This window comes from Cheilinus undulatus, linkage group 10, assembly GCF_018320785.1.
Source record: "Cheilinus undulatus linkage group 10, ASM1832078v1, whole genome shotgun sequence".
Taxonomy (NCBI): Eukaryota; Metazoa; Chordata; class Actinopteri; order Labriformes; family Labridae; genus Cheilinus; species Cheilinus undulatus.
This window is the reverse complement of record NC_054874.1, coordinates 28,093,133-28,119,644: the sequence shown is the minus strand read 5'-3', so window position 1 is coordinate 28,119,644 and position 26,512 is coordinate 28,093,133. Positions and strand designations below refer to the sequence as shown.

The 26,512-nt window shown below is 39.1% G+C and overlaps 1 protein-coding gene across 1 annotated transcript in view; it reads left to right on the top strand.

Moving 5' to 3' along the window:
* spock1 (SPARC (osteonectin), cwcv and kazal like domains proteoglycan 1) overlaps nt 1–26,512 on the top strand; it is a 205,514-nt gene that overhangs the window by 170,649 nt on the left and 8,353 nt on the right. The window contains exon 8 of the mRNA XM_041797800.1: nt 3,562–3,682. Coding sequence (XP_041653734.1) covers nt 3,562–3,682 — 121 coding nt within the window. The remainder of the gene's footprint in view (nt 1–3,561; nt 3,683–26,512) is intronic.

The following is a 26,512-nucleotide window of genomic DNA, read 5'->3' as shown; positions in this document are numbered from 1 at the left end:
TCTACAGCCAAATAGCTCTAGTTTGGTCTCATCTGACCAAAAGACATGTTCCAGTATGCGTAATCTTTCTCTAGGTTGTCCTCAGCATACTTCAGCTTAGCTAATGGGGGGCTGATAATTTTTATCCTGGTAGTTTTTGGGGTTTGTGAAATTATTTCTGTGTGCAGAGTAAAATAACGTTATCATCAAAAATAAAACCAGGGTGTTTGGAAAAGCCATGTTTAAAATTCCTTTCTCTGTTTAACAGCACCTGGGAAATACTTAAAAAATGAAGTTTTGATAGGGGGCTAATGATTTCCTCCTGATCTGCAGTTGTTTGTAGTTGTTATATATGGATTTACCAGTAGTAGTCTTTCCACAGAGTAATACACAACTCTCCACAGTTGTATAAATGAAGACTTAGGTTGCTAAGGAGTTTTGACAATGGTATCTGTATCAATGGGAATTAAAGATCTTCATCTCATCCCTAGTTGTTTATCAATTAAATTCTGAGTTAAGCCTTTAACCTCAGAGTGAAACAAGCTGAGTAAATTGAGCTTGGACTCCTTGAATCAGAGGAAGTCAGGACATATAGATTTTTTTAATATCACAGCTGCCTGAAGCTGGACTGAGGGAAAATTGTAAAATGAGGAACAAGAGGAGGAACAAAGGAGAGGAGGGCAGGGGAGTCCCGCTGCTCTCTGTGGTAATTTAGTTGGAGGGGTTCAGTTAGCTGGTGGAGTGATGGGTCCCTGTGGCCCAACTTAAACTCTGCTCACCAGTGAGCTGCTGGTCCTGAGCTTATTCATGTTTTATTATTACATTACATGCCTCCCTCATCGTAACCACACACACTCTCAAACACACATTCAGTATCCTATTAAGAGGACAGAGCTCTTATCTCCTGAGAGGCCTCAGCCCACAAAGTTAAGTCCATTACTTTCTTCCTCTTAAATCATTCTTTCTCTCCTCTCCTCTCCTGTCCTTTATTCTCCTCTCCTCCCTTGTCCTCTCCCAATCTCTCCTTTCCTCTCTTTTACTCCACTGAGTCAGGTGTTAAAACACTGTTTCATCAAAACCACATTAACCCCTGAAGAGAGACAAACATAAAGATTCATGGGGCTTTTCTGTGTGCTGACAGTGACTGGGGGAGGTCATCTATTTCCTGGGCTTTCTCTCTCTCTCTCTGTCCCTCTGTCTCCTTCCCCAGACAGCTAATTTAATATGTCAGGAACAGGACAGACTACTGTTCCTTTGTCAACAAATTTCATCAAGCAGCATTAGTAGCACTTTCACATATGTGACAGAAAGGAAATGATGGATCTACACATGGGAAATGAAAGTGCTGGCAGCATAACGCTAAGGCAGTGTATGGCACGATATGTGCACAGATGTTTATGCACAGTCATGGTCGTACGCCGACAAAACATCGTCATCATCTTACAAATAGAATTTACATAACTCATTTCAGTTTTCATTATTCCTCTTGGTAGGATCTTGTAATTGGATTTTTCCTTCAACTAGCCCAAACAATTTCTTACTCCTCACTTACCTGAAATGAGATTTATACAGTTAAATTACATTCTGAAGTCGTCCATCTTGCTTTTTGACGGTATTAGGCTTGCACTCCAGAGAATAATACAAAGTCAGCGGGCATCTCTGTTTCTAATGGTACATCTAGATGGCTTCCTAATGGACATGTCTGTTCATGGGAGATAAATGACTTACTCTGTCTCAGCAAATTTTTCCCTTTAATCAGCCTGACAAAGAAAGTTAATTCTAAAGTTTTTCTCATAGATAGTTGCATAACTCCTCCTAATTGGTGCTATACTTTTATTAAAAGGGATTTACAGTGATTTAATGCTGTTTTTTTATTATTCAAACCTGACTGAAATGTGTGGAGTCAACATATCTGGCCTTAAAGAAAATCCCCTATAGCCGTTATCCCACTTGAACTCTGAAGATTTAGGACAGGCTGCCCCTGAAATCTCTCTGACAAGCCTATTTGCACATGTACCTTACAGACATAAAGGGGTCTCAGGATTCAGGATATGATGTACAAAGAACAGCTAAATGAAGCAGAATCCAACAGTATAATGAAAGTTCCTGCCTTAAAACCAATTTAATTTGACAGATCAACATCACCAGTTTAGACTCATGCATTGTGTTGTACTGCACACAAGGCATAACCGAGGCCACAGTTAGTGTAGTAAAGTGGTATGTGACAGGTGATAACCCAGTCCTGTTATCAGCGTATTTAACACGGAAAACGTCACCTGTTTGAGTCAGTTTCATTAACAGCAATGAGTTCAGTGTGTGTTCTCTGCCCTGTATGTAATAACAGCAACATACAGCGAGTGCTTGTTGTGCAGAGCATCTCTGTTGGCCTGTCTGGGGCTTTAACATAAGCTGTGAGCTGCAAGTGATCGACTCGGTTCATCTTGAGAGTCCAGCGTTGCAGGGATTCATGTGTAATGGCTTTAACAGCTGTTTAAATGTGTGTGTTTTAACTCATGACTTTCTTATTTTAAGTGTCGCAGTGGTGTTAAATGAGATTGTAGAAACAACAAGTAGAAGCCCAGTACATTATCTGGCATTTCTGCTAAAGCTAAGTTAAATAAATGATAACCACGCTACTTCAACTATGGACTTTTATTGTGCAGAACTGGTAGCACAAAGTTGTTATTTGCCATGAGTGCTTTTATTGTGAATGCCCACATTGGGAAATGTGTTGTTTTCAGTAGAAGCTTGACACACCTCAGTTTGAGAGAAATTAAACTTCAAACTTCAGGTACAGTTAAATAAATTGAACACAGATACTTATGAAATCATTTTTCTGTGAAATGAGTTGAGAACATCATGACAGGCTTTGATTTAGAGGGAAAGGTGTAATGACTGTATTCATATGTATGCGTTGCCTCTTTTTATTTTGTAATATCCTGCTGTTATGCTGTTCAGGCAAAAGGCAAAAAAATTACTATAATATCAATTTTAGCCCTCCACAGTTTTACTAGATGAGTGATGAAGAACTTACTAGTAAGAGTGTGAAGCAGCTTCACTGAGTTCACAGGATTTCCTTCTGTGTTCATCCACTGGCTCACCCAGAGTTCATGCATAAATTTTACTGGGGGCCTGGCAGGAAAAAGTCTGGAAAGACATGAAGAAGAAGAAATCAACCATTTGCAATCAGCCCACTATGAAAATTTCAGAAAACCTCTAAGAACTTCGTGTAGGAGTGAAAACTCTATGAATGTAATGCAACAGTTCATATCTTTAAAAGTGCTGTCCTCAGAAAGGTTGTTGAAGGAGTAAAGATTCTTGTTTGGTACTGGAATTTGATGATAATATTAAAAAAAAATTAAAGACTGGAGAGATCAAACATTGCCCTATTCAGATTGATTTTCTTTAGTTTGGGTTGTGTCTGGGAATAACCTTGATGGCGTTGAATGGTTTATTTACTTTAAAGCACCTTCAAAGCTGATACCATTACATAACTGTTTTGTTGGCCCATTGCTGACCATGACGATGGCAAAAGTTTTGTCCGCCATTTACTCATAATATGGGTTTCTGTCTTTTTTTCAGTGTAAGTTGGAGTTTCAGAGCTGCCTGTCAGGGAAGCAGATCTCCGTAAGATGTGATGGGCTTTGTCCTTGTTTGCCTGGCCAGGAGCTCAGCAAACCATCACACAGGACTAGTAAGGCTGGTGAGTAGCTCTGCTCATGCTGGGATTGCCAGCAAACTCTGTAATCATCCATACCTCTGACTATACATACACTTTAAATTTTGGCTAATTTGTTATTTCAGCAGTTGCACACAGTAGTCCTCCTTTGCTCAAAAACAGACAAAAATACGATCTTCATCTTCTCCCTTTTCACCAGCAAGTTTCAGTGAGACAGAGAGCAGCAATAACCTGACACACCAGATGGACTGAGTCTGACTTTGCTCCCTTTTAAGGCAGTTGTCACTTCATAATTTATCAACATAGAGTATATTTGATTTTTGCTATATTAATATTCCAAATGTCTCATAATGTTTAAAAGCTACAAAATTAATGACTAAACAGTTCAAACTAAAGCTAACCTCTTTTTTCCATCTTCTGATATCATGTGTAAATTGTTGTAAACAGGCAGATGGATGGATAGATTGAGGTGAAAAAGGTAGCATAGCATTACGTGAGGATAAATGTGCACACAGCGAGAAGGTTATCTATATTTTAGCCATTTTCAGGTTCGCAGGAATTTCTCAGAGACACACTGTTCATACCACACACATGCACACACAAACCCTTTTACAGGTAATCCCTCAAATTCTTGGGTGATTCACGGTCTTTCCATTCCTTTTCTGTCACTCCTCCCCCTTACTCAAGTTATTTCCTCTCCCTCTCACCACCTATCCCATCACCCTCCTCTGTCAGCTTCAGGGAGCAGTGACGGAGTGAGTGTGTCTGTCTTATTGTTTGTCATGAAAATAGGATTTCAGTAGATGGATGGAGAGATTTAGGAGAAGAAATGCAATCTACAGGAAAGCAGCTCAAAAAAGGATGGATTGTTATCGTTACAGACTTCCTCTCTTTTTGAAGAAGGAGGGGTTTGATACATCTTACTGTCTGTCTGTCTGTCTGTCTGTCTATCTACATGGGACGGTAATTTTCAATCATTTCTAATTATAGCTTCTTTCATTCCTTTATGAGCTAGTGCTTCATTTCTGAATGAAATGATGAGTTATGGTAAGATTTAACTCTGTGATGAGGCATGATTGTATTAACAGCCACTTTGTGGACACATTGCAAACCAGCCTTTACTGTGCTTTAGTCATGCATATTTTACACTCTTCTAGCTGTCATTCACTGTAATGGCTGGATTGTAATACCACCAATCAGCTTACAGAAGCATTTCTTCTCCCTCAAACTTAATGATAGCTCATTTTCATCCAGTTTTTTAAATCATTAGCAGTGTGATCTTCTCGTCTTTGATGCCAGAACAACGGCATGTGCCCACAAGGTTTGATAATAACTTGGTGCAAGATTGCCTGTGTTTCCACAAGGGATTTTAGGAGACTATGGTGGGGGGACCCTGAACCTTCTAGAGGGGTCCAGAGGCATGCCCCCCAGAAGAAAGTGTTTGACATTTTGAAGTTAAATACACTGATTTTATGGTAGATGATGGGAAACACTGGGCTCCACTAGTTTTAAGCAAATATGGTTAGAGTAATATTTCTATGATCATTTCTAGGATCATTTTCCATGCAAGTCCCATAATACAGTCAGACATTCTGCTGGCAGACCTCCATAGAAAAGTGTTAGAAATTTAGATTTTCCTTTAGTTTTATTGAAACTAATCCAGTTACAACTGAGATAAATGGTCAAATGATGTGCATGGGGTAGAGGCAACACTGATACGAGGTATGATGAGTCAATAAAGAAAGAAGTGTTTTTTTATCAATTTCCCTAAAGCACACATACACACAGCAAAGGCATGTGTGTTAGGAAAAGTGGATCACTCTTTCATTATGCTTGTTTTAACAGCAACTTAACACATGCTGGCAACAGCTCAGTCAAGTTGAGTCACTTTAAGCACAGCGTAGATGGGCCCTGTGAAAACTGCAGGTTACTAAATGGAGCAGTTAGAGACTAAAACGGTGCATGTGCTGGATCACTGAAACAACTCTAGAATGACATCAGCAATCATTGCTCCTACCCATCCCCACTATCTTTCTTTTTTTTTTCTTTCTTTTTCAATATTTAACAGTTCGCCATTCATATACCCTTCAGTCCTCACAGGTCTCTTCTAATCACTTCATGATTGCGAAGCATTTGAAAGAATCCCGAGGTTCATCAGACACATTAAGCACAAAAGAAAAGTGTCTGCTAATTAACTAATGCTCTCTTATTATCTGACACTGTCCTCCATTAGTTTCAGGCTGAATGATGAAGGAAAAAGAGTGCTGCTGTAAGAGAGAAGTGCTTTACCAATGTGAGCGCTGTCTAATTATTATCTACCATCATAAGAAAATATACAGTAATTATGTGTTTGTGCTGGTGAAAGCCTGACTGTGAGTGAACTGATCTAAAGAGTGAACAGAGATTTTAGAAACCCAGATCTTGGACATAGTCTACATACAGTCTTATTTTCTTCAACTTTTTCTTTCAAAGTTTTCTTTTGACCATATTTCTGATAGAAAAATATTCTTTGGCCCTTTCTTCTCATGAATGCCAGTATGTTTCTCAGTACAGCCAGTCTTCAAACCGGCTGTGAGATAGCACATCCAAATGTTTGCTCGTTCAGAGGCAGCAGGAGTGAGTGAAGTGAGTGTTTGTCGTCTCCCAAACCTGATAGAATCAGTCATTAGATCAGCAACACGAAATGGTAAACAGATGGATGTGGCAGTAGGTGAGGAAAACACCGTGTGGAGTCGGATCATGTTGCTATGGTAACGATAAAAAGATTGCAGTAGTTTTGAATGTGCAATCACTCCTCTGTGTTTACTGATAGCCACAGGTTCAGGTTGTGTTTGAACATTTGTACTAGACTGTTAAATATATGTGATCACACAACACCTGTGTCTACAACTGTTGCTCCATAAGAAGCAGAGAAGATGTCATGCTTATGTTTACATAAAGTGTGTTAATGTAAAAAAAATGCTCACAAGTCTTGGGAAATCAAAAAATATGCATTCGACATAATTCAAGCTCCAGAGGATAATGTTGTTAAGAGAATGGGATGTCAAAAAAGTTACTAAAACCTCAGACCACTTTTTTCAGACTAAAACTCATGTACATAGGTTTTTAGTAGTAATATAAATCCTTAAGGGTCCAAATCTTGACATTTCAGCATATAGGATTTATGTTTTGGTTAGTGCTGTCGAACGATTTAGATTTTTATTCAGATTAACCACAGGGTTGCTGTGGATTAATTTCGATTAAATCATGATTTAATAACATTCATTTTTAATCTATATTAATGGCATTTCATTTTGCAAGCTTGGCAACGCATTAGCCAAAGGGTTAGCAGAATCCCCGACAAACATATGCTTCGCGTTAATGTTGTATTTTAAGCTGGAAGCGCGTCGTTGAAAAGAAAACTCCTTCTTGCAGTATGTGCAGTTGGTTGGTCACTACCAGATCAACGGCCCATTTGCACATGCTTGACGGTAACCCTACTTGGACAAACTGCCCGAAATGCATTGCCAGAGACATTTCAGGGATTTTGGGTCAATCTGCGCTGTAGATGGGTTAATTGCATTAAAATTTTTAATCAGATTAATCATAATGATGGATTAATCCCCATTAATGCATCAATTTTGACAGCACTATAATATAAGATATAATTATCTTTTAATCAAATATTTTTAAAATGTTAGCACTTTCTACATTATTGTTAAATGTGTGTGGTGACTGCCCTCTAGAGCATAAAATAGTCCACTTCAACTGAATTACTTTGACAGATTTCTACCTGCTGATCTGGTGCCATCTGTTGTCACCACAGAGCTCAACAGTAACCAACTGTTCATTTCACTCAAGAGCCCACAGCCGAAATTTGTGCTTCGCCACTCAGAGATATTAATGTGACACTGAAGGATTGTGGGTAATGTGGTGCTATTGCCTGAGATCATAAATAAACTGTCTTTCTTTAAAGAAGGTTGTTAAAAGACTTGCTTGTGTTTTTGACATCAGTGGTTCTCAACTGGTCAAAGTGACCCACCACCACATCCCTAATGTGAAATCTCACATTTTCACGAAATTTTAAACACTAACATTGATCTACTAAAAAAATGTTGCATTTTGGACATAACTGCAAACATGGCATTTCATTCTGTTTTACCATGATAACTTAGATTTTGGTTTTTTTTTTTTAGTTATTTTTAAAGATGAAGACACTTCATGGGAAATTGAGCATTTTAAAAAGTTCCTTTTAAAGTGCTAAAAAGAATAAATGTATCTTAGGTTTTTTGTATGACAGGTCACTGTGTTATGAATCATCAGGCCAATTTTCAGTCATGAAGAAACATCTTCAAGTTTAAAATTAAGCCTCAAATCATGAAAAACAAGGCAGTAAAATTTGATGATGGTCTGGGTGTTGGTCGAATGAGCCGAAGCTACGCCCATTCTTCTCTGTCTGCTTTTTGCTGCTGTGTTACAACTCTTTTTTTGAGCCCCCGGAGAATCACATTCATATCATGACAGACAGGTAGTTAGTAGCTGAAGAGTCTGTTTTATTTTCTCATCCTGTATTTAATTCTTCAGGTATTCCTTATATCTCCATTTCTTATTAATATGAAATTCTGTCCTTCTCCCATCTATGAGACGTCTTTGTTGTTAAGTTGCTGCTTAAAACACTTCATTTCCTGATGTTGATCCCCGAAATAAAAGTCTTCAGAGATGATTAGTGTTAGTATTATTGTGACAGACCTGGCGGGAATAGAACGTGTCTATTGTCGGATGCTTCTCTGAACTTTGGCATCGCTAAGCTAACAGACAGGTGGGATTGAACTGTGGCTGCTTGGAGAGAGACAGTCACAGCCTGCTTCTTCTAATCATCCAGGACTAATGACAAGTAAAATATGGATTTAAACCCACTTTCAGTAGGAAAGATGTTTGTTTCTGCTGTGCCTTGTTCGAGTGAAAATTGACAAGCAGTCCAGTAATTAACCTGCCCTCTGAAATTATGGTGAACTCTGGCCAGAGCTTGGCTGCCTGGCTCTGTGCCAGAGCAGAGAGACGGAGGTGGGTTTTCTGTCTGTTATGTTGCTTTTCATGATCCACAAATTACTGTGGCTGATAGGTTTGCAAATTTACCTCACCATGAACAGATAACAGCATTTGGTTGGCTGATAACTTTCAATGAAGGCAGTGACATCAGCTAACAACAAACAATACTAAGATGAACTGCTAGATGATTTTATATATCGTTGTAGTGTTGGGGGGAGGGGTAATTCCTCATAGTGCCCTGTGTTGCCATGGGTGATGCCAGAAAAGAGGTGAACAACTTTCTAACAGTCTAAATCCAAAATTCAGTCACACACAGCTCTCAGTGTTTTGAACATGTTTAAAGCAAACTTGTTCTAACATATCTAGTGTGTTAAGACACATATTTTGGATTTCACTTTAGAGGGACTTTAATATCATTTCAATCCAAAATGACAGGATAATTAAGTCAAAATTGCAAGGGGAAAACACTAATTTTTACTCCTTCTCCAGGAAAACTGAGTGAAACAAAAATGAATGGAAACATGTAAATGAAAAACTTTTGTACATCGTTACTACCTTGCCACAATTTTTTTTCCAGCAGGCACCAATTCACAATCAACTGAAAGCAGTTTCATGACCCAATTTTGGGTCCCGACCCAAAATTTGAGAAAATACTGCTCAACATATCCATATATCTTCATTTTTGTTGAAAAACAGACATTACATTTGCCTCTAGCTGCAAATCAGAGACATTGCTGACACAGTTGGACTGTGGGTAATGTAGTATTGTTGGCCATCATTGCAAATTAATCATGTTTTTTTCTGAAATGAGGTAGGTAGTGGTAGCTTGTGGTACATCTACCTTGAATGGTTAATAATCAGATATAAAAAGTAGCATCAAATGAATTATGTTGTGGCTGATGAGGGACAGTAGGAAGGAGTGAATGGGTGTGTCTGATCCCTTCTCACTCCCAGTCCTTTCCATGGCATTCTAAAGGGAGGATGTGCCTCAGTTGAAACTCTCAGGTTTAGTTATTCTTTAATAATGGTATTTCAAATACTTTATTTCATTGGTTGAAAGTGTTGGGAGATATTTTTTGAAGTCACTTTCTTTAAAGCATTTCCAGTCACAATATAAAATGTCATCATGGACCAGCGGAATAGAAATAATGAATATTTGCTTTGTTCCTTGTGAAAGTATTATGAAAAATGATAGCTAGATTTCTAAAGGTATCAAGTGTGTGCTATGGGTTTGTGTGAGTGTGTGAATGTGTACCTTCATCTGTGTGTGGGAGGACTTGGCGTTTACATCAGGAGAAATGAGTGAGACAAGCAGAATTAACATAAGTGAAGTGGCATGGAGCTGAAATATAAGAGTTTAGATAATAAATGATCTTGTAGAAGCTTTGTTAGACATGAAAACATCTCAGGTCTCATCATCATGGCACAGCTAATTGCTTTGCTGAGGCCATAAGGCTCACTCATATTTTCATATTAATCATTATTATCTAGTTATTATTATAGTATATAGTTATTATTATATTATCTATTAGCAGTGGAGGGGTCTTTTTAGATAATTCACAGTCTTTTCAGTAAAATAACTGTAATATTACAGAAGTGCAAGAAAATTAAAATATTAATGATTTATACCAATCCTTTCAGGTTAAAAATGAGCACTGACTTATGCATTCAAACATAAGCTGTGCTCTGTTAAGCTTACAGTTTTGTTTATCTCTGCCACTCAAACAACCAACTAACCTGAGGCTTGACCTATGAGTTCTCAGCAGGTCGAGCCTCAGGACACACAATTTTTTAATGTGAAATTGTGACCAAAAGTTCTCATGTTTTTCAACCAATAGGATTTATTCATTGACAGATAGCATGGGTTGAACATCATACAGCACAAAGCATGTAACAAATCAGTAAGACAGGACAAAATAAACAGATAAAAAGAGTTTCATGGACTTTTTGGTCTGATTTTTGCTACCTGGAACACACCTGTAACCCGCTGAGAAGGGCTTCATGACCCACTCTTGGGTCCCAACCCATCTGCCGATAACACTGCTGTAATAAGAAGTGTGGGAAGAGCAGAGGAGAAAAAGTATGAGACACTCTAGTTCTTTAATGGTTGAGTTTCTGTCTCTCCATCTTCTCTCTCACTCACTGCCTTGATCGATTTTGATGGATAGTTGTAGATGATACAGTGAGTGCTGAAGGATACTGTTTATTTGGAGTGCAGGCCAAATATTGTTTTTTATTAGTCGCGGCAGAGAAGGAGGTTTCAGATATGAGTACCTTTGCTTCAGCCACACTAATAACCTTTATTTTTCACTCTGTTAGAGGCTGTGTGGGGAGTGTGTGTTTTTGTGTGTGTCAGTCACATCTCTCCCACACTCCTTCTCGCTCGCTATCTGCTGTTCATTTATTTTCCGTCTCAAACATCCAATCAATCATTCTACAGAGTGCTGGGTTCAAGTTTCATCTTCAATTTTGTATTTTTCTACAGGTTCTGCCCTTTTTTATCCATTGCCAACAGGACTAGGTTTATATTATCTCCTTAGCTTTTGACATTGTGTCAGACTGGCAGAAATAGATCCTGCAAAATCTCTGCAGTATTGTTTTACAAAGACACCAGGCAGATGTAGTCTGGAACTGAGGTAAATGGTGAGAACTGCCAAAGATGAGGCTGTTATCACAGGTTAATTATATATTCTCATCGCTATATTTTGTGTAATCTCTGTTGAGCTGTAAACCTGATTTGCTCAGAAAATTGATTCCTGCTGTTTATCTGTTTGTTTGAAAAAGGTTAATCCGTCGACAGATTAATTTGGTTTATCCTTCCCCCCTCCCCGTGGCAGCACTGCTTCTTCATTTAACACAGCCACATTGTCTCAAGTTGTCACAAAAGATCCTGCTAGTGATCATGTGTAAGAGTGCTAGTTATGGACAATAAGATTTATTTAAATACTTCTTGTGAATTTGCCGTCAGCTACTGTTGAATAAAGACATTGTCAAAACAAAGAGAGCTGTTAGACTGAATGGGCTAAATCCCCTTGCTAAATTAAACATTTTCTGGCAATTCTGTCTCACAGCTCCACAGAGAGCACACAGGAGGACAGATTGTGCTGTCCTCTCTTCTGCCTCCACATTTCCTATCCTCTCCAAACACATGCCAATTGCTCAAGGATTCTTTCAGGCAAGCTGACCAGTGTGCAGAGTGCCTGTAGAGGATTTCTTGTGTCTCCTGTTGAGACTGTCCTCACCAACAAAAGTACTAGAGAAATACTTCAAACAAATGTTTCACAGCATCCTGACAAGGTTCCTTGTGTGACTGAAACGCTGCTATGGTGACGCAAAACTTTGTAGAGAGAGTGTCATGTGAAGAGTGGGGCAAACAACTTCAGCACCAGACCTCAGATTACTCCCATCCCTTCAAAATGGAGAAGTCTGGGATTTGGATGGATATCCTAATTATCTTTTAAAATGAATTCACAGCTGAAAAGCTATCACTGCCAGCAGTTAAAACTTAATAGGTAATTGTATTAAACCAATGACATTTTTTTCTTTATTTCCAAGTTGTTAATAATAATACTGATAATAATAAATGTATTTATAAAGCGCTTTCAATTAAAGTGCTGTAAATAGAGATGAAAAGAATACAAATAAAAACACTTTACAATTAAAACATTAAAGAATCAACAGATATAGAAACATACTGAAACAATAAAAAAGACATCAATAAAACTGAGAAACAATTAAAGACTTATGCAACAGTAAACAATCAATCAACATCACATACATTATTTTCTACTGTAAACTGCACAGAAGGAAAAAGCCCACTCACCAATCGTCTTTGTAAGGACCTTTGGGACACTCAGGAGCCCAGTCTCTTGGGAACGCAAAACACGTGTAGGTACATACAGGTTCACCAAGACAGGTGTGATGGTGAAATGCCATTCACAATTTTATAAGTTAGCAGCAGCACCTTAAATTCAGCTCTAAACTGAACAGGAAGCCAATTAAGAGAGGCCAGCATTGGAGTAATGTGCTCATATTTACTTGCTCTAGTCTGAACACAACTTGCTACGTTCTGTACCTTCAGTAGATCATGAAGACTCTTTTTGGAAAACCTGAGAGAAGGACATTACAATAGTCTAAACGCAGCTAAACACAAGCGGGAAAAAGGACCTTGCTTAGTTTGGTTCTTGCCGTAATATGGCTTAGAACAGTTGAATAGGTCTTTTCACTGTGTGGAACTGTGCACCAACCCTACCCCTGCATAACATAACTAAAGGTCTCAAACACATTATGAAGTCAAGAAATTCCACAGATTAACTCTTGACAAGTCACACCTGTTAACTGAAAGCTATTCCAGGTGACTACCTCCTGAGTTTGACTGAGAGAAAGCCAAGAGTGTGCCAAGCAGTCATCACAGCAAAAGGTAAATACTTAGAAGAATCTAAAAAATTAAACATGTTCTTGTTTGTTTAACACTTTTTTTTTTACTATATAATACATTTTCTTTCATAGTTGTGATGTTTTCAGTATTGATCTACAATGTAGAAAATAATAAAAAATAGAGAAAAATGTGGATAATAAGTTGTGTCCAAACTTTTGACTGGTACTGTATATTTCCCAAATTTTTCACCTCTGAAGCAACAAATTTTATCTGGTATGCTAAGAGAAGCAAATGTGCAACTTACAAGAGCAAACCTGAGTGCCCTGACTGGAAACATGTGACTTGGGCATGCATATTGCACATTGTAGTCTTCATTACCATCATATTTATATTGTTTTTTAAGGTGTTTGTACCGTATTTCATACAAGTATTTCTAATTTTTTAACCAAATTCTCTTATTTTCTGGAGGAGGGAAGGGGGGCAGTGCTCTGGCACCTTCTATCCACTTACAAAGACTGAAACAGACATTTTAAGCAGTGTTTTGTAACTCACTTTGTCCAACGCTATGCAACGCTATGCAACGACTATTGAAATCTGGTAAAAACACAGAAGGCTTAGGCAGAGAGCAAGATGAGGATGATGAAGGAGAAGAAAGCAGAGGTAGAGGGCGAGATGAGCTTTATTGGGGAGAAGAAGGCAGGGACAAAGAGAGGAGAAGAAACAGGGGCATAAAGCGAGATGATTATGTTGGAGGAGGAGAAAGCAGGGACATAGGGCAAGATGAGGACGCTGGAGGTGAAAAGGGCAGCGATAGAGTGCGAGAAGAGGCTAATAAACATATAATATAATGTAATGTGAAGGAAATAATACGAGTGAATTCAATTTAACCAAAGCAAAAATAGAGCTCATTAATATAGTTTAGTTTAAGTATAAGTATCGTAAATTATAGTTCAAAAATGCATAAAAACATATAGATATTGATAAAACATCACAACATTTTGCTTGGCTGGCTGGCTAGGGGGCCCCTGTGTAATTTTCTTTCTAGGGGCCCAAAATCCCTACCTCCATCCCTGGATTCAAGCACTGTTCAGGCACTGGCACCTTTTAAGAAATATGGATTCAGCGCTGGTAACGTAAAACGATACCCAACCCTACACAACAAAAATCACAAGAAGCACAGCCTCGCTCTTAAAAGTTTTCTCTGTCAAAATGGTCCTCTATCAGGCTCTCTTTCTGTACCTGTCTCACTTCTATATCTCTATCCGTCTCTCTGTCCCTGCAGACAGCGTATTACTGATCATTATCGGGCTAACACTAACACACTGCCGAAGAGATTGTTCTGGAGAGCTGATAGCTTGGGGCAAAGAAAATCAAACATACCCTTGTATCTTTTTAATGAATCTGACCTTCTGTCTTCCTCATATCTCCTATCAAACTGTCTCACTACATTCCATTTTCCTTCTGTTACCTTGTTAAGAAGTGTCACCTCACACCACTGCCTCCCATTTCTCCTCTTTCTCTCTCTCCATCTGCCTTTCATCTTGATCTGATCAGAACTCACTCCCTGATGTCTCAAGGTGATCACTACCAACCTCCTCTCCGTCTAGATTAAGAGGCACTCCTTCTCTTTTATGTGACAAACTTGGTTAATCATTTAAAGGTGATAAAGGAGACCTGGGGAGGGTTTCCAGGCCCAGCTTCTTCTGATGGTTGGAGTTAAATATTAGGACGTCTGAAGGGAACATTTATCTTATGACCTGAACCAGCCTGGAGGCACCAGAGGAAAAATGCAATTGAAGAAAGTTGCACCCAGACACTTCCTAGTGGATTTTAGAAACTAAAACTTTGCATATTTAAGGCAAAGTTAGGGCAAAATATACTGTTGAAAAGATTCTGGTTAATTCAACGGACAAAAATGATTGATTAGCATAAGTCTCACATCTGAATACTATATGCCTAGTTAAACAGGATGTTTTAAGTATATATGGCACATTTGAGATCCAGTTTGAATATAGTTCAAATAAGTTGTATTTCAAAGGATTATGCAGATTTCTGTGTTTTCTGGTCACACTTTCAGTCAAGCATCCTTACAGGAGCCAAATACACAAATGCATACATTATGTCTTTTTATGTGCTTTCATTTTTGTTAGGGACTTTAATGATTTTTAATCCATGTTGTGTTTCATTGCACACATTTCAGACATGTCTCATTCTGGTTTCTAATATTCAAATTTGTCATACTCTCAACTTCTCCTAAAGGTTATGAGGTCCCTCAGTTTGCCTTTCAGAAATGATAAAGGTACCCTGGAAATTCAAAGGTATAATGTGTGTGAGGCAAACTGTTAGGGAACTGGCAACTGTTGATATTTGGTCAGCTGATTCCACTCACCTTTCAGCATGTGCAGCAATGTTTGTGACACATGTCTGATGGAGGCAATGACTCTTCTAGACAATCTTATGGCCAGTTGTCACAACTGGTGTCAGAAATGTCATATACCTCTAAGCCATTACTGTGTGAAATCTGAGTAAAAATGTATGTTTTATGTTAAATATGGAGTGTATGACTCAGCTCCTGAACACACTTCTGTAACAGTGCAAAAATCATATTTGAAATTGCTCTAAAATTAGACCTAGCAAAAAAGAAGGTGGCAACATTTGAGAGTTTTTAAGTGAAATAGTAACCCAGTGTTTTTTGATGCATTGAAACTATGAATCATTCCTGTTCCAGCACACTTATAACAGCACAAATCTGACTGTAAAGCCCACAGGCTAACTAATTATATCCAGAGTGACACTACTTCCTTTTCAATATGAGTATGAGTTTGTGGGAGGGGGCTCACAACATCATATTTTGAAAATCAATGACCTATCCAAGTGTTTAACAACTTTAAAAGAAAAACAAAGTTCTAGCCTTGTAAGATTTGTTTATAACCCATCCATATTCGCTTTATGGTAAAAATCATAATCATGGTTATTTTGACTGATATTGAGATCTTGGTTATAAAACAAGTCAGATGTTGATTTTACAACATCTGCATTGCATGCAGGGTATTACACTACTCAGCATCCTCCAGGGTGCTAAAAAGGAGTGCTCCATTGTTCGATTGTCGATCATCGGCCACAGGAGGAACAATGCAGATTCCAGTCTTGCAACAGTGGACTGGGTCTTTACTCTCGCAGGGCTTCTTGAGGGAGCATTGGAGTTTGCTCATCCAGTCCACATGTGCTTTGTGGACTTGGAGAGGTCGTGTCTGCATTCTCAGCACAAAGTCAGACACATTACTAGTGCATGTTGGCCTTCGCCAGGGCTTCCCCTTATCACGAATCTGTTTGTTATTTCATGGACAGGACCTCGAGGTGCAGTCAGGAGGCGGAGGAGGGTTTCCTGCTCAGAGACCTCAGAATTCCATCTCTGCTTTTTGCAAATGATGCAGTTTTGTTGGTACCTCAGCTGGGGACTTCCAGCAGCAGGCACTGGGGTGCTTTGCAGCTGAGTGAGAAGCGGTCGTGATGAGGGTCAGCACCTCCAAGTCTGAGGCCATGGTTCTCTGGTGGAAAATGGTGGATTGCTCCCTCTGGGTGGGGAGTGAGTCTGCCTCAGGTGAAGTGTCTCTGGGCCTGTTCAGGAGTGAGGGTTAAAGGGAGTGTGAGATTGACAGGCGAATTGGTGCAGCATCAGAAGTACTGCAGGCATTGTGCTGGTCTGTTGTGGGGAAGAGGGAGCTGAACTTCCCAACCCTCACCTAAAGTCATGAACCCTGGATAATGACCGAAAGAATGAGATACAAGCAGCTGAAATTAGTTTTCTCCTAAGGGTGCCTGGGCTTAGCCTTAGAGACAGGGTGAGGAGTTCAGACTTCTGGAGGGAACTAAGAGTAGAGGTGCTGCTCTTGTCCATCAAAAGGACACAGTTAAGGTGGTTCAGGCATCTGATCAGGAAGTCTCCTGGGCGCCTCCCTTTGGAGGTCCGCCGGGCACATCCAGTTTGTAGGAGACCTTTGGGAAGACCAAGAATGCACTGGAGGGATTATATATCCTGTCTAGTCTGGGAGCACCTTGGGGTACCACAACAGGAGTTGGAAAGTGTTGCTGGGCAGAGGGATGTCTGGGCTGGCTTGCTCAGCCTGCTGCCACCGTGACCCAGCCCTGGATAAGCAAAAGATTTTCAACTTATTGAGAGTGTCTAGGTTTGATGGATGGACTGATGGATGGATTTATCAAACCTAGACACTCTCAATAAGTTGAAAAACAAGCAATAAATGAAAATTGGGTGGAAAAACATGGATATTTAAAAAAACATGTCAAGGTTACCTTTATACCATTCTTTTAATGCTGGCTATATCACAAACCCTCCTGTGTTATCAGATCAGTGTATGCTGGTGTTGGTCTGTTAAAAAAATGAGCTGAATGTATAAAAAAGGGAATGTTTTCATTGTGTTTTTACCAGAAAGAAGGAGGAAACATGTTACTTCATTTTATTATGTGCGCTGGTGTGCAGTTTAGTCCTGTTTTTCCACATTCAGCTGGTAGTTTATGTACACACCAGCCTGTGAGAAAGTGATCGCTTGTGGGATTTCTTTGGCTGCCAGATTCTGCTGATCTGAGTTTGAAGACATAAAAGACAGCACAGGCGAAGTAGTGAGGAAGTGTTGGGTGAAGGGGCAGGTGGGAGGAAAGGAGAAGGATAAGAAGGTAATTCCCAGCCACGATTCAGTGTTTGATATTTGACGCAGCGCTGATCAATTCTTCTTCTCCTGAGGAAAAGCAGCCGCTGTGTCGGGCTGTCTGTCGACTACAACTTCAACCCGGGTAAAAGTTCACTGTCAAACAACCTGTGATGGGTTGGAAGTGGAGCCAATAATATCAGTTCTGAGACTCTCTCTGTCTCAGTGCACAGCGGCATATAAACTGGAGCAGTGAAGAAGTAGCTGTTTGATTTGAGAAGAGGAGATCTTTAACAGTAAGGCTTCTTGCTGCTCTGCTTCCTTCAATTTGCTATCATAGTTAAGCTTTTAATGTATTGAACAGTTATATATACAGACAAAACCCTGAAACTCTCCATATCTAAAACAAGTTTTTCTTTAGCTCCTTGGAGCTACAGAGGTGGTGTCAGTCATGGTAGCTTAGTTTCTTCTTCTAATTTTTTTCAGCAGAAATTAATACAGTTTTCTTTGACATTGTGAGTTGGGCAGGAGGGGGAGAATGTAGGAAAGATTTCACAGATTTCAGATTATCTTTCTTACACTCTCCCACAAACATACTGTAGTTTTTGTAGTTTTGCACAGCCCTATGATAATGATATAATTAACAGAGCCTCTATAAATATTTTAAATCAAGAAGGGACAAATTTATTAAAGATCTTCACAAAATCTTTTCTCAATTATTTTTTTTTCTTTTTCCAATTTTTCATTTGACACTTTCTCTACTGATGTGTCCATTAGTTTGCACAAATAGTAAAAGCATCTGTAGAAAACTGAGTAAAATAGATATGGACTGAGAATGTAAGACAAAAACTGTGCTAATTATAGAAATAGAAGTCATTTTGACATTAAAGGGGTATTAAAAACAAGTGGTAGTCAAAAATATAGATGTATTTACATTAAAGTGAGGATATTACAGTAAAGTGACAGTGGCATGGTTTGGAGCCTGGCAGCTCAAGATTTTTTGAGGCCTGAGGGATGAAGCTATCCTTGAGCCCGCTGGTGTGGTGCTGATACAGCCCTGTGGCAGCTGGCAAATGGTTTGTAACTAGCCTCAACAGGGTGGTTTTGATGATCTTGTTGGACTTTATCCTGCACCCCTGGGTGTACAGGCTCTTCATGAATAGCAGCTCTGCTCTGTACTGTGCAGCTTTCACCATCCTCCATGGACATGGTTGATGCCACTGTAGTTGTGGTGGTACAGTTGTTTTTCTAAGCCTCTTCTGATAATAACAGGGCTCTTCTCTGAGCTTGCAACAACTTTAGTGACCATCCTTTCAAATTCACTCAGAAATGTGTGTTTCCCTGAGATGTTTCTCTATGACTTACACATAGTTGATTTATCACCAAGAAATTTCTAACAGGCGGCACAAGGTTCCAAGAAAACTAGCCTATGTAACATTTGCAACACACTGCCTTTAAATGTTGCATCATCATCAGATTGAAGCTGATTATCTCTGTGCCTTGATTTATGACCAAACTAGGGTCATCAGCATTAATGTACTAATTGCAATGCATTTAAGATCCATAATTAGTGCACTGATTTTTTTATTGCATTAATCACATACTTTTTTGTCCCTTAAAGGAAGTTTTGATAAAGTCACTGCATTGTCCCACTAGCCACAAGTTCACCACCACTCCTTAACGTCTGAATATACTTCAAAAATTCACAGACAGCTCAGTGGACGAGTCAAAATTTATCTTCACCTTGTATTATCAAATATTTCCCCTCTCAACTTTTCTGTTATTTCCTTTTCAACACATAGCATTCCCCTTTTCATGTGATAATCTTCAATCAGCCTAAAGTTTCTTATTTTCTGTCAAAATAAAAGCAGATCTGTATCCAAGAAGGAAGTAAAGATCACTGCTAATGTCCAAATTGAATGACTGCATACTTCGGAGTAAACATTTAAAGGCAGTTGATGGCAATGCAAAATCCAAGATGGCCACCCACACGTCATAGCATTTGTTTACTCTCTGAATTGGACGTCTTCTGATCGTTATTTTAACAAACTTTACTGAGTTTTTACTTCTTGTTTTAGCCTTTTTCAGAATTCAACCCATTGCCAGTCTAAATTGAGCCAGAACTAAACTTGAGCAAAGTGTTCTTACGTCTTCCAGTACTGCATAGGTGCTGGTACAGCCCTGCTGGTCGTGTGCCTGCTCTGCTGCTGGGGATCCACTCCTGCTGTCTGCCAACCAGAAGTGCAACGACTATTTTACTGGGTTTTTCCACTGCGAATCCTCTCTACGGAACAATTAGTCACGTTGTTTCCACTTTGGAGTCCTATTACAAACCTATTGGTCCTGTAGGTCTGCTGTCCGGGCTTGTGCCAGTTCGGGTCCTTGCTGGGTGCAGACCAGTGTAACGGTTGTTCCATGTCCAGCCTGCTATGCTCAGGGATCGCTGCTGGCTGTCTGTGCTGCTGTCTGAGGCTTCTGGCTGTGTTGGTGTGCAGGTCGCTTCATGCCGGCTGTGGGCTGTTAGTCTTCCATGTTTCTTGCCTTCTTGACTCCCCCTGGATCCTCTGGCTGTGTTGGACAGATCTTTGCTGGATGTCAGACTGACAGCTGCAAGTTAGCCTGTGAAAGAAATCTCAATCTCAACGGGTGTCCATCTGGTTAAATAAAGGTTAAATGGAATAAATAAATAAATAAATCCAGCATGTTAAGGGCGGTCCTACATTGAAGACTCCACACAACAAATGCATTTTTCTGTCCCCAAAGGTTCAATCCAGTGCACCTCTCTTTTTCTGATATACTGTGTAGATTAATCAGGATACAGTTGCACATAATACACTTTTACATGTAATTGGATAGCCACAATACTAATGTTTAAAAAGTAAAAGGGGCCTTTCAACTTCACATAATCTTCAGATAGCTATGTTGGCTTTTTCCTGTGCAGCTGGTTTTGAGGTTGTTATGTCACTCAGTGATGCAGTCTCTTAAGAGCAGACTGCATCACTGAGTGACCAGTGCAGGATGGGTCCTTCAAAGGATGTGACCCCTGAATTAAGCAGCAACCTCTTCAGCTATGAGATGACTAAATTTACTTCTTTAATTTGACCTTTGAGTTTTGTTATGTAAGATGTTTCTAAACATCAGAGTTTTCCTGACAGCAGCAACATTAGTTGTTAAGTCCTACATCAAATCCAGTTCTACCGTAGCAATGTAATCTTTATAACCGTCCATGGAAAGTCTTTGAAGTGTGTCCGACAGCTTCAGCCAGCCTGACCCTGCTGTGGCTTGGAAAATGTTTGTGAGAGAAAAATAAATGGCCAACATACCCTAAATCTGCACATAGTGCCCTTCAGCTTGTGAATGTTTTCAGTTCAACTTTTCTGACTCATTGCCCAACAAAAGAGACACAGGCAGCAGAGTTGGGCCTGTCCCAAACACTCTATTACCCATTTACTGAGGGAGAGAGAGAGAGAGAGAGAGAGAGAAGATAGAGATAGCATTAGAGTCAAAAGTTTGAAAAAAGTGAAAGCGAGAGGAGAGGGACTGAAGGAGTCAATATCAAAGAAGAACTACAAACACTTAAGGCTCTGGAGTCTATAGGTGGACGTGAGAAGAGAGAGATGGGAAACAAAGCACTCAGAGCAATTTAGCTGAGAAAAAGAAGTCGAAAGAGAGGTGTATACAGTATATCAAAGTGCTTCTCTAAGCCCGAGAGAACCTGAGTTAGGAAGAGCAAGGTGTTATAAGAGGCTTCTATAGAAGCTCAAAAGATGACAGAGTAATAAAGAGAGAGAGAGAGAGGGTGAGAGATTGAAATGGAGACATGGAGAGAAGTGCGTAAAAAGTCCTGAAAGGCAACAAAAGAGCCAAAGAAGAATGACTTTAATGACACAATTAGAAAAAAAAAACAACAATGGAAAATCCTAGTGGGGGCTTGAAGAATGGTAAAAAAAAAAAAAAAAAAAAAAAACGATTAAAGAGAGGATAAAAAATGTGATCTGCACTTTACCTCTGCCAGAGGACAATTTTTAATTGGAGACAGAAAATATTTAGCTATTGGTATTTTTCTCTCTTGTTCTCTGCTGCAGACCGTGGAAATGAAGAGCACTCCGAAATGTTATCTGTCTCCTCCTGAAGGGTTATATCACAAACACTTAGACTTTGGCACACAACTCACACACAGTAACATACCAGCAGAGGTAATACCACACGGATAGTCAGCCAGATCGATGTTATTTGTCCTCTCAGCGGCTGCTGTCTGTTACCTGGGGCATCCTCTGTTTTATAGCAGCTGCAATAACCACACCATCCTAGACTGTCTATAAAAAATGTCTGTGTGCATTTTTGCATCCATGCTTGGATGTAGACTCAGTTTGGGGGAAAAAGCAGGAGTATTACTCGACAACAAAAAACACCGACAGCTCTAATAAGAGATGTGATAGCATCTCTCTACAGATCACTGAAATGCCTGCTAAAACCCTCCCGCTGGCCCTGTAGTGTGTTTTTGTGTCTGTGTTGTTTGTGCATGTAAAATGTTTTTGCATGTAGTTGCATGCTCCTTTGATGCAGTGCTGCTGACATCTTTATCCTCTGACAGCTAAGTGTTATCCAGGCCTTCACACAGGGACAGATCTTCTCTGTTGTCTCTATTAGAGTAAATATCAGAGTGTAAGAGCACACGTGTGTGGGAGAGACAGAGATTTTGGGTGAGATTTGCATTTCCTGTCCCTGGTGTGTCTCTAGGATTCAGTGTATTTGCATTTGAGTTACAGCAGTTCTCTTTCTTCTTTTGTATCAAAAAGGAAGTCATTTAAAAGCAGTAAGGACAAATAGGACAGTCATGTCATGACCTATGATACTGGATTCATGAGGATTTTCCTGATATTGTTAGGAATACTGTCAAATTTTATTCAGATTTAAGCTCATTTCATAATAAACCAGTATGTTAATTTTTCTATCCCTGACCATAAAAATGCAGAATAAACCCTTTTCCTTTTTGTCTTTTCAAAATAAGATGCATTTTTTATTCAGATGTTGCATTGTTACTAATAAGAAATCTACATTTTTCTTTTTATAAAGTAACAATGCTACATCATCTTATAAAAAGATCCTTTTTCAAACCAGTTCACAATACAAGGATTATCAAACTGATTCTAAACTTAAAACAAAAAGTAAGGCAATTTATGTTTGGTACATTATTTCTTTGTGGTAACAATGCTTCTTGGTAATAAATCTTATACCGTTGGAAAGCCTGTTTATTACCCTTTTAATTGATGCCACATTTGTAAGGATCATGCATTTGTGGGATGAGCAACAGAGCTGAGTATGTGGGTTGCACCCATGAAAAATGTGCCAAATCTTCTCTGCCAATGCCAAACAGCTGATTCTGCCATCGACTCTTGTTGGGTGTTTGATATTTTGACAATTTAACAATTTATTCATTTAATAAACAGGAGCCTCAGTAGTGTGTGAAGAACCGTACACAGCCACAACAGCCTGGCACCTCAGTCTGGAGATGGTATTAGGGCTCACTCCAAACAACTTGGTTTTGCGGAACACCAGCTTGAAGTTGCCCAACCAACGGGCCCTATCCAGATCAGTCAAACGTGGCATGCCGCTTCTTCAAGCAGACACCTACTGACCACTGTAGCAGGGCCCATGCTCACAGGTGCTGCTAATCAGATGCCTGACTGGCAGCAGAAGCTCAAAACAAGAGTCAATAGCAACAGCAAAATAAGTTGATTGGCACTGGCAGGCTTTCCAACGGTATAAGATTTATCACAAAGAAGTTTTGATACAACAAAGAATTAATGTACCAAACATAAATTGCCTTACTTTTTGTTTTATGTTTATTGGAGATGAATATGAATAGCTAAACATGAATAAATTGTGTAGGCTTAAGCGGCAAACACAGGGATGGCAAAAATACCCACATTCTCTACTAAAGTAGAAGTACAGATACTTGTGTGAAAAAAACACCCAAGTGAAAGAATAAGTATTGATTCAAGTCCTTAAGTAAAAGTATAAAAAAGTGCAGGCTGTGAACTGCACTTAGGCACACTGTAATTAAGGATATTTGGACAGGACAGAGATCCATCCTGTTTCCTGGACCCTGGATATTGATATGAGGCCACAAATTAAGTTTCTTAACCTCTATCTGGACCTGATTTAACGTACACAAAGCAGAGCCTGAAGGTACACATTATCACCCAGTTCATGGATGTGAAACTGAATTTATGTTGAAGTTTTGTAAATACAAAGTTTTCAATCTGTATTGTAGCTAGTTTTTCATCTACTTTTTACTTTATGTAATCTGTAAAGAGATCTCTCTGTGGTTGTTGAACATGTTTTCAAAACTTAAGGTTGCAGTGTTTTTTAAAATAAGATTAATGCTCCCAGGATTTCTGACTTAATGTTGTTTGATTTTAACACCAGTTAAACCTTTAGTTTATTTTTAATTTGACAAATTCTCATGGTACAGCTCACAACTTTTTTCATAACTGTTTAAGCTTTAGATATGTTCACTTCATGAAGGATTCATGGAAATAACTTCAATATTTAACCAAATAGAAATCAAATAAATTTACAAAGTCTACTTTATTTATTCTGTGATAAGTATTGATGGATTTGACTGATTTTTAGTCTTTCAAATTAAAACCAGACTTTTTAATCAGACATCTGGGGACCATTTATAAAGCTAAAATACATGATCTGTTGTCATTAGATATTATTAACTGTCTGCTTGATCTGCTGAAATTTAAGGTCTTAATTTTCCTTCAAGGTAAGAAGAAGGAGTATAGAGTTTTGTTTAGCTCATTTCTTAACACAGACCGGACATTCTCAACACTCTTGGTGCTTTTGCCAAAATAACCTGGATGGTTCAGCACAACACCACAGTTCACCTGACAAAAGCTCATATCTCTCCCAAAGCAGTTCACCTATTAGTCAAAACTAAATTCTATTGTCATATAAATAGCCAGTGCCCCCAAAAAGCATTGTTCCTTTGGCATTGTGTAAGCACTGCAAGTCAAAATGTTTTGATGTTTTGTCACTATGGCAGATGACCATTGAAATATCCCTCATGTTCACCTCTCAGCCATAGCCCAGTCCTTCACTGACAGTGGCTACTGTGCTAGTTTTTTTGTCTAGCTAACAGAATACAATTGTGTATAAAACTGAAAATAAAATAAATGAATAAATAAATAGGACTTTGCAGTATGAGTAGCCTCCATAGTTTGACATCACACATTGCACTCATACTGCCAAGGAAACTGTAACTTTGTATTCACACATATTACTGTAGTAACTTCCATACATCAGAGTAAAATGAAAATGTAGACAGCGTAACATTCTGTAATATAAACACATAAACTAAAAACAAGGAAAATTATATGTAGCCTACAGTGCTGTAAATAAAGCTGGAGTTTCACAACTAACACTTCTTCACTGGTCGCTGTCCTCACCCTCCCTCTCCTGCTGCTTGTCTGGCCAGAGATTTTCATCCACATCACAGCGTATATTCTCCCTTGCAATGCAACAAGGGAAGGAACAGTGTGAATGTCGCAACCATCCCCCACACTGATCACCTGTAATGTCTTCACATGCAGGGTCCATTGCATTGAGCAGGGACCTCTGATTTTTAGCCTGATGCTCATACACTCTCCAACTCCAAGCAGAGAAAAACTCCTCAATAAGATTGAGGAAAGGAGCGTAAGATAGTAGGAACACCATGATCATCCTTGGATGAGTAGTGAACCAGAGACCTGTATGGTATCATGGTTTTACAGTCTGTTCTTGACTGATTTTGAGAATTAAACAGACTATTGTGCATGTGATGACTTATACAATGAAATGATGCTGACATGTTTTGGAGAGAACAACCATTAGACTGAAAAGTCAACAATCAGTTTAGATCAACAAGATCTATTCACTTGGAAATTGTGCTAAATGCAGGCTATCTGTACTTAATCATTTGCAAAGATGTACTGAGACATTGAGACATGTACTAAGACATTTGCAATTTGATGAAATGAAGGAGAAATTCAGTTCTGTTGTGAACAATTTCTAAGTGGTTTGGAGATTTGTCCATGTTATTTTGAGAATGTAATTTCTGTTTCAAGAAATGAGCCAAACCAATGGAGAAAAACTGTAATGTACTGTTACGTCTCAAAACATTTCTATCCACATTCTCCATCAGCTGAAGGTCTGTGCTCTCCACAGTTAACAAAGTTAAGATGCAGTTATCAAAAAAACAGCACTTAAATAAAGCTGTTCGCTGCTTATTTCCTACTGATTACTGTTACTCAACCGTTTTTCAACTCAGTGGCTGAATTGGCAGGCTCGCGATGCATGTGACGTTGCATGCATGACCTTCACAGCTCATCCACCAGGTGAGGGTACGGGTGTCTGTGGAAACACATGCTATTTTGGGGTTTAGTGTACTGAATCATACAAACTGTGCTCAATCAAACTGGACTACCTGATGGAAATGCAGCTATAGAGACACAAAAGGAAGGAGGCGCCCAGTGCTGTCAAAATATATTGCAATATGTATTTTGTTTATTCAGTTTAAATTCTTCATATTTCCTTCTTCTCATAATAAAGTTCTGGGATCTTGTTTAAGATGTGGCTCTTTAAATGCTCATAACTATCTATAAACATCAGCAAACTTCCTCTATCCTGAAATGAGAACTCCACAGTAATGCTAACTACCTCTTACTGTATTTTCTATCCGCCACCGCAGAGCTGGAGTGTTTGGATGGGAGGCCTCAGCACGAGGTTGGATAA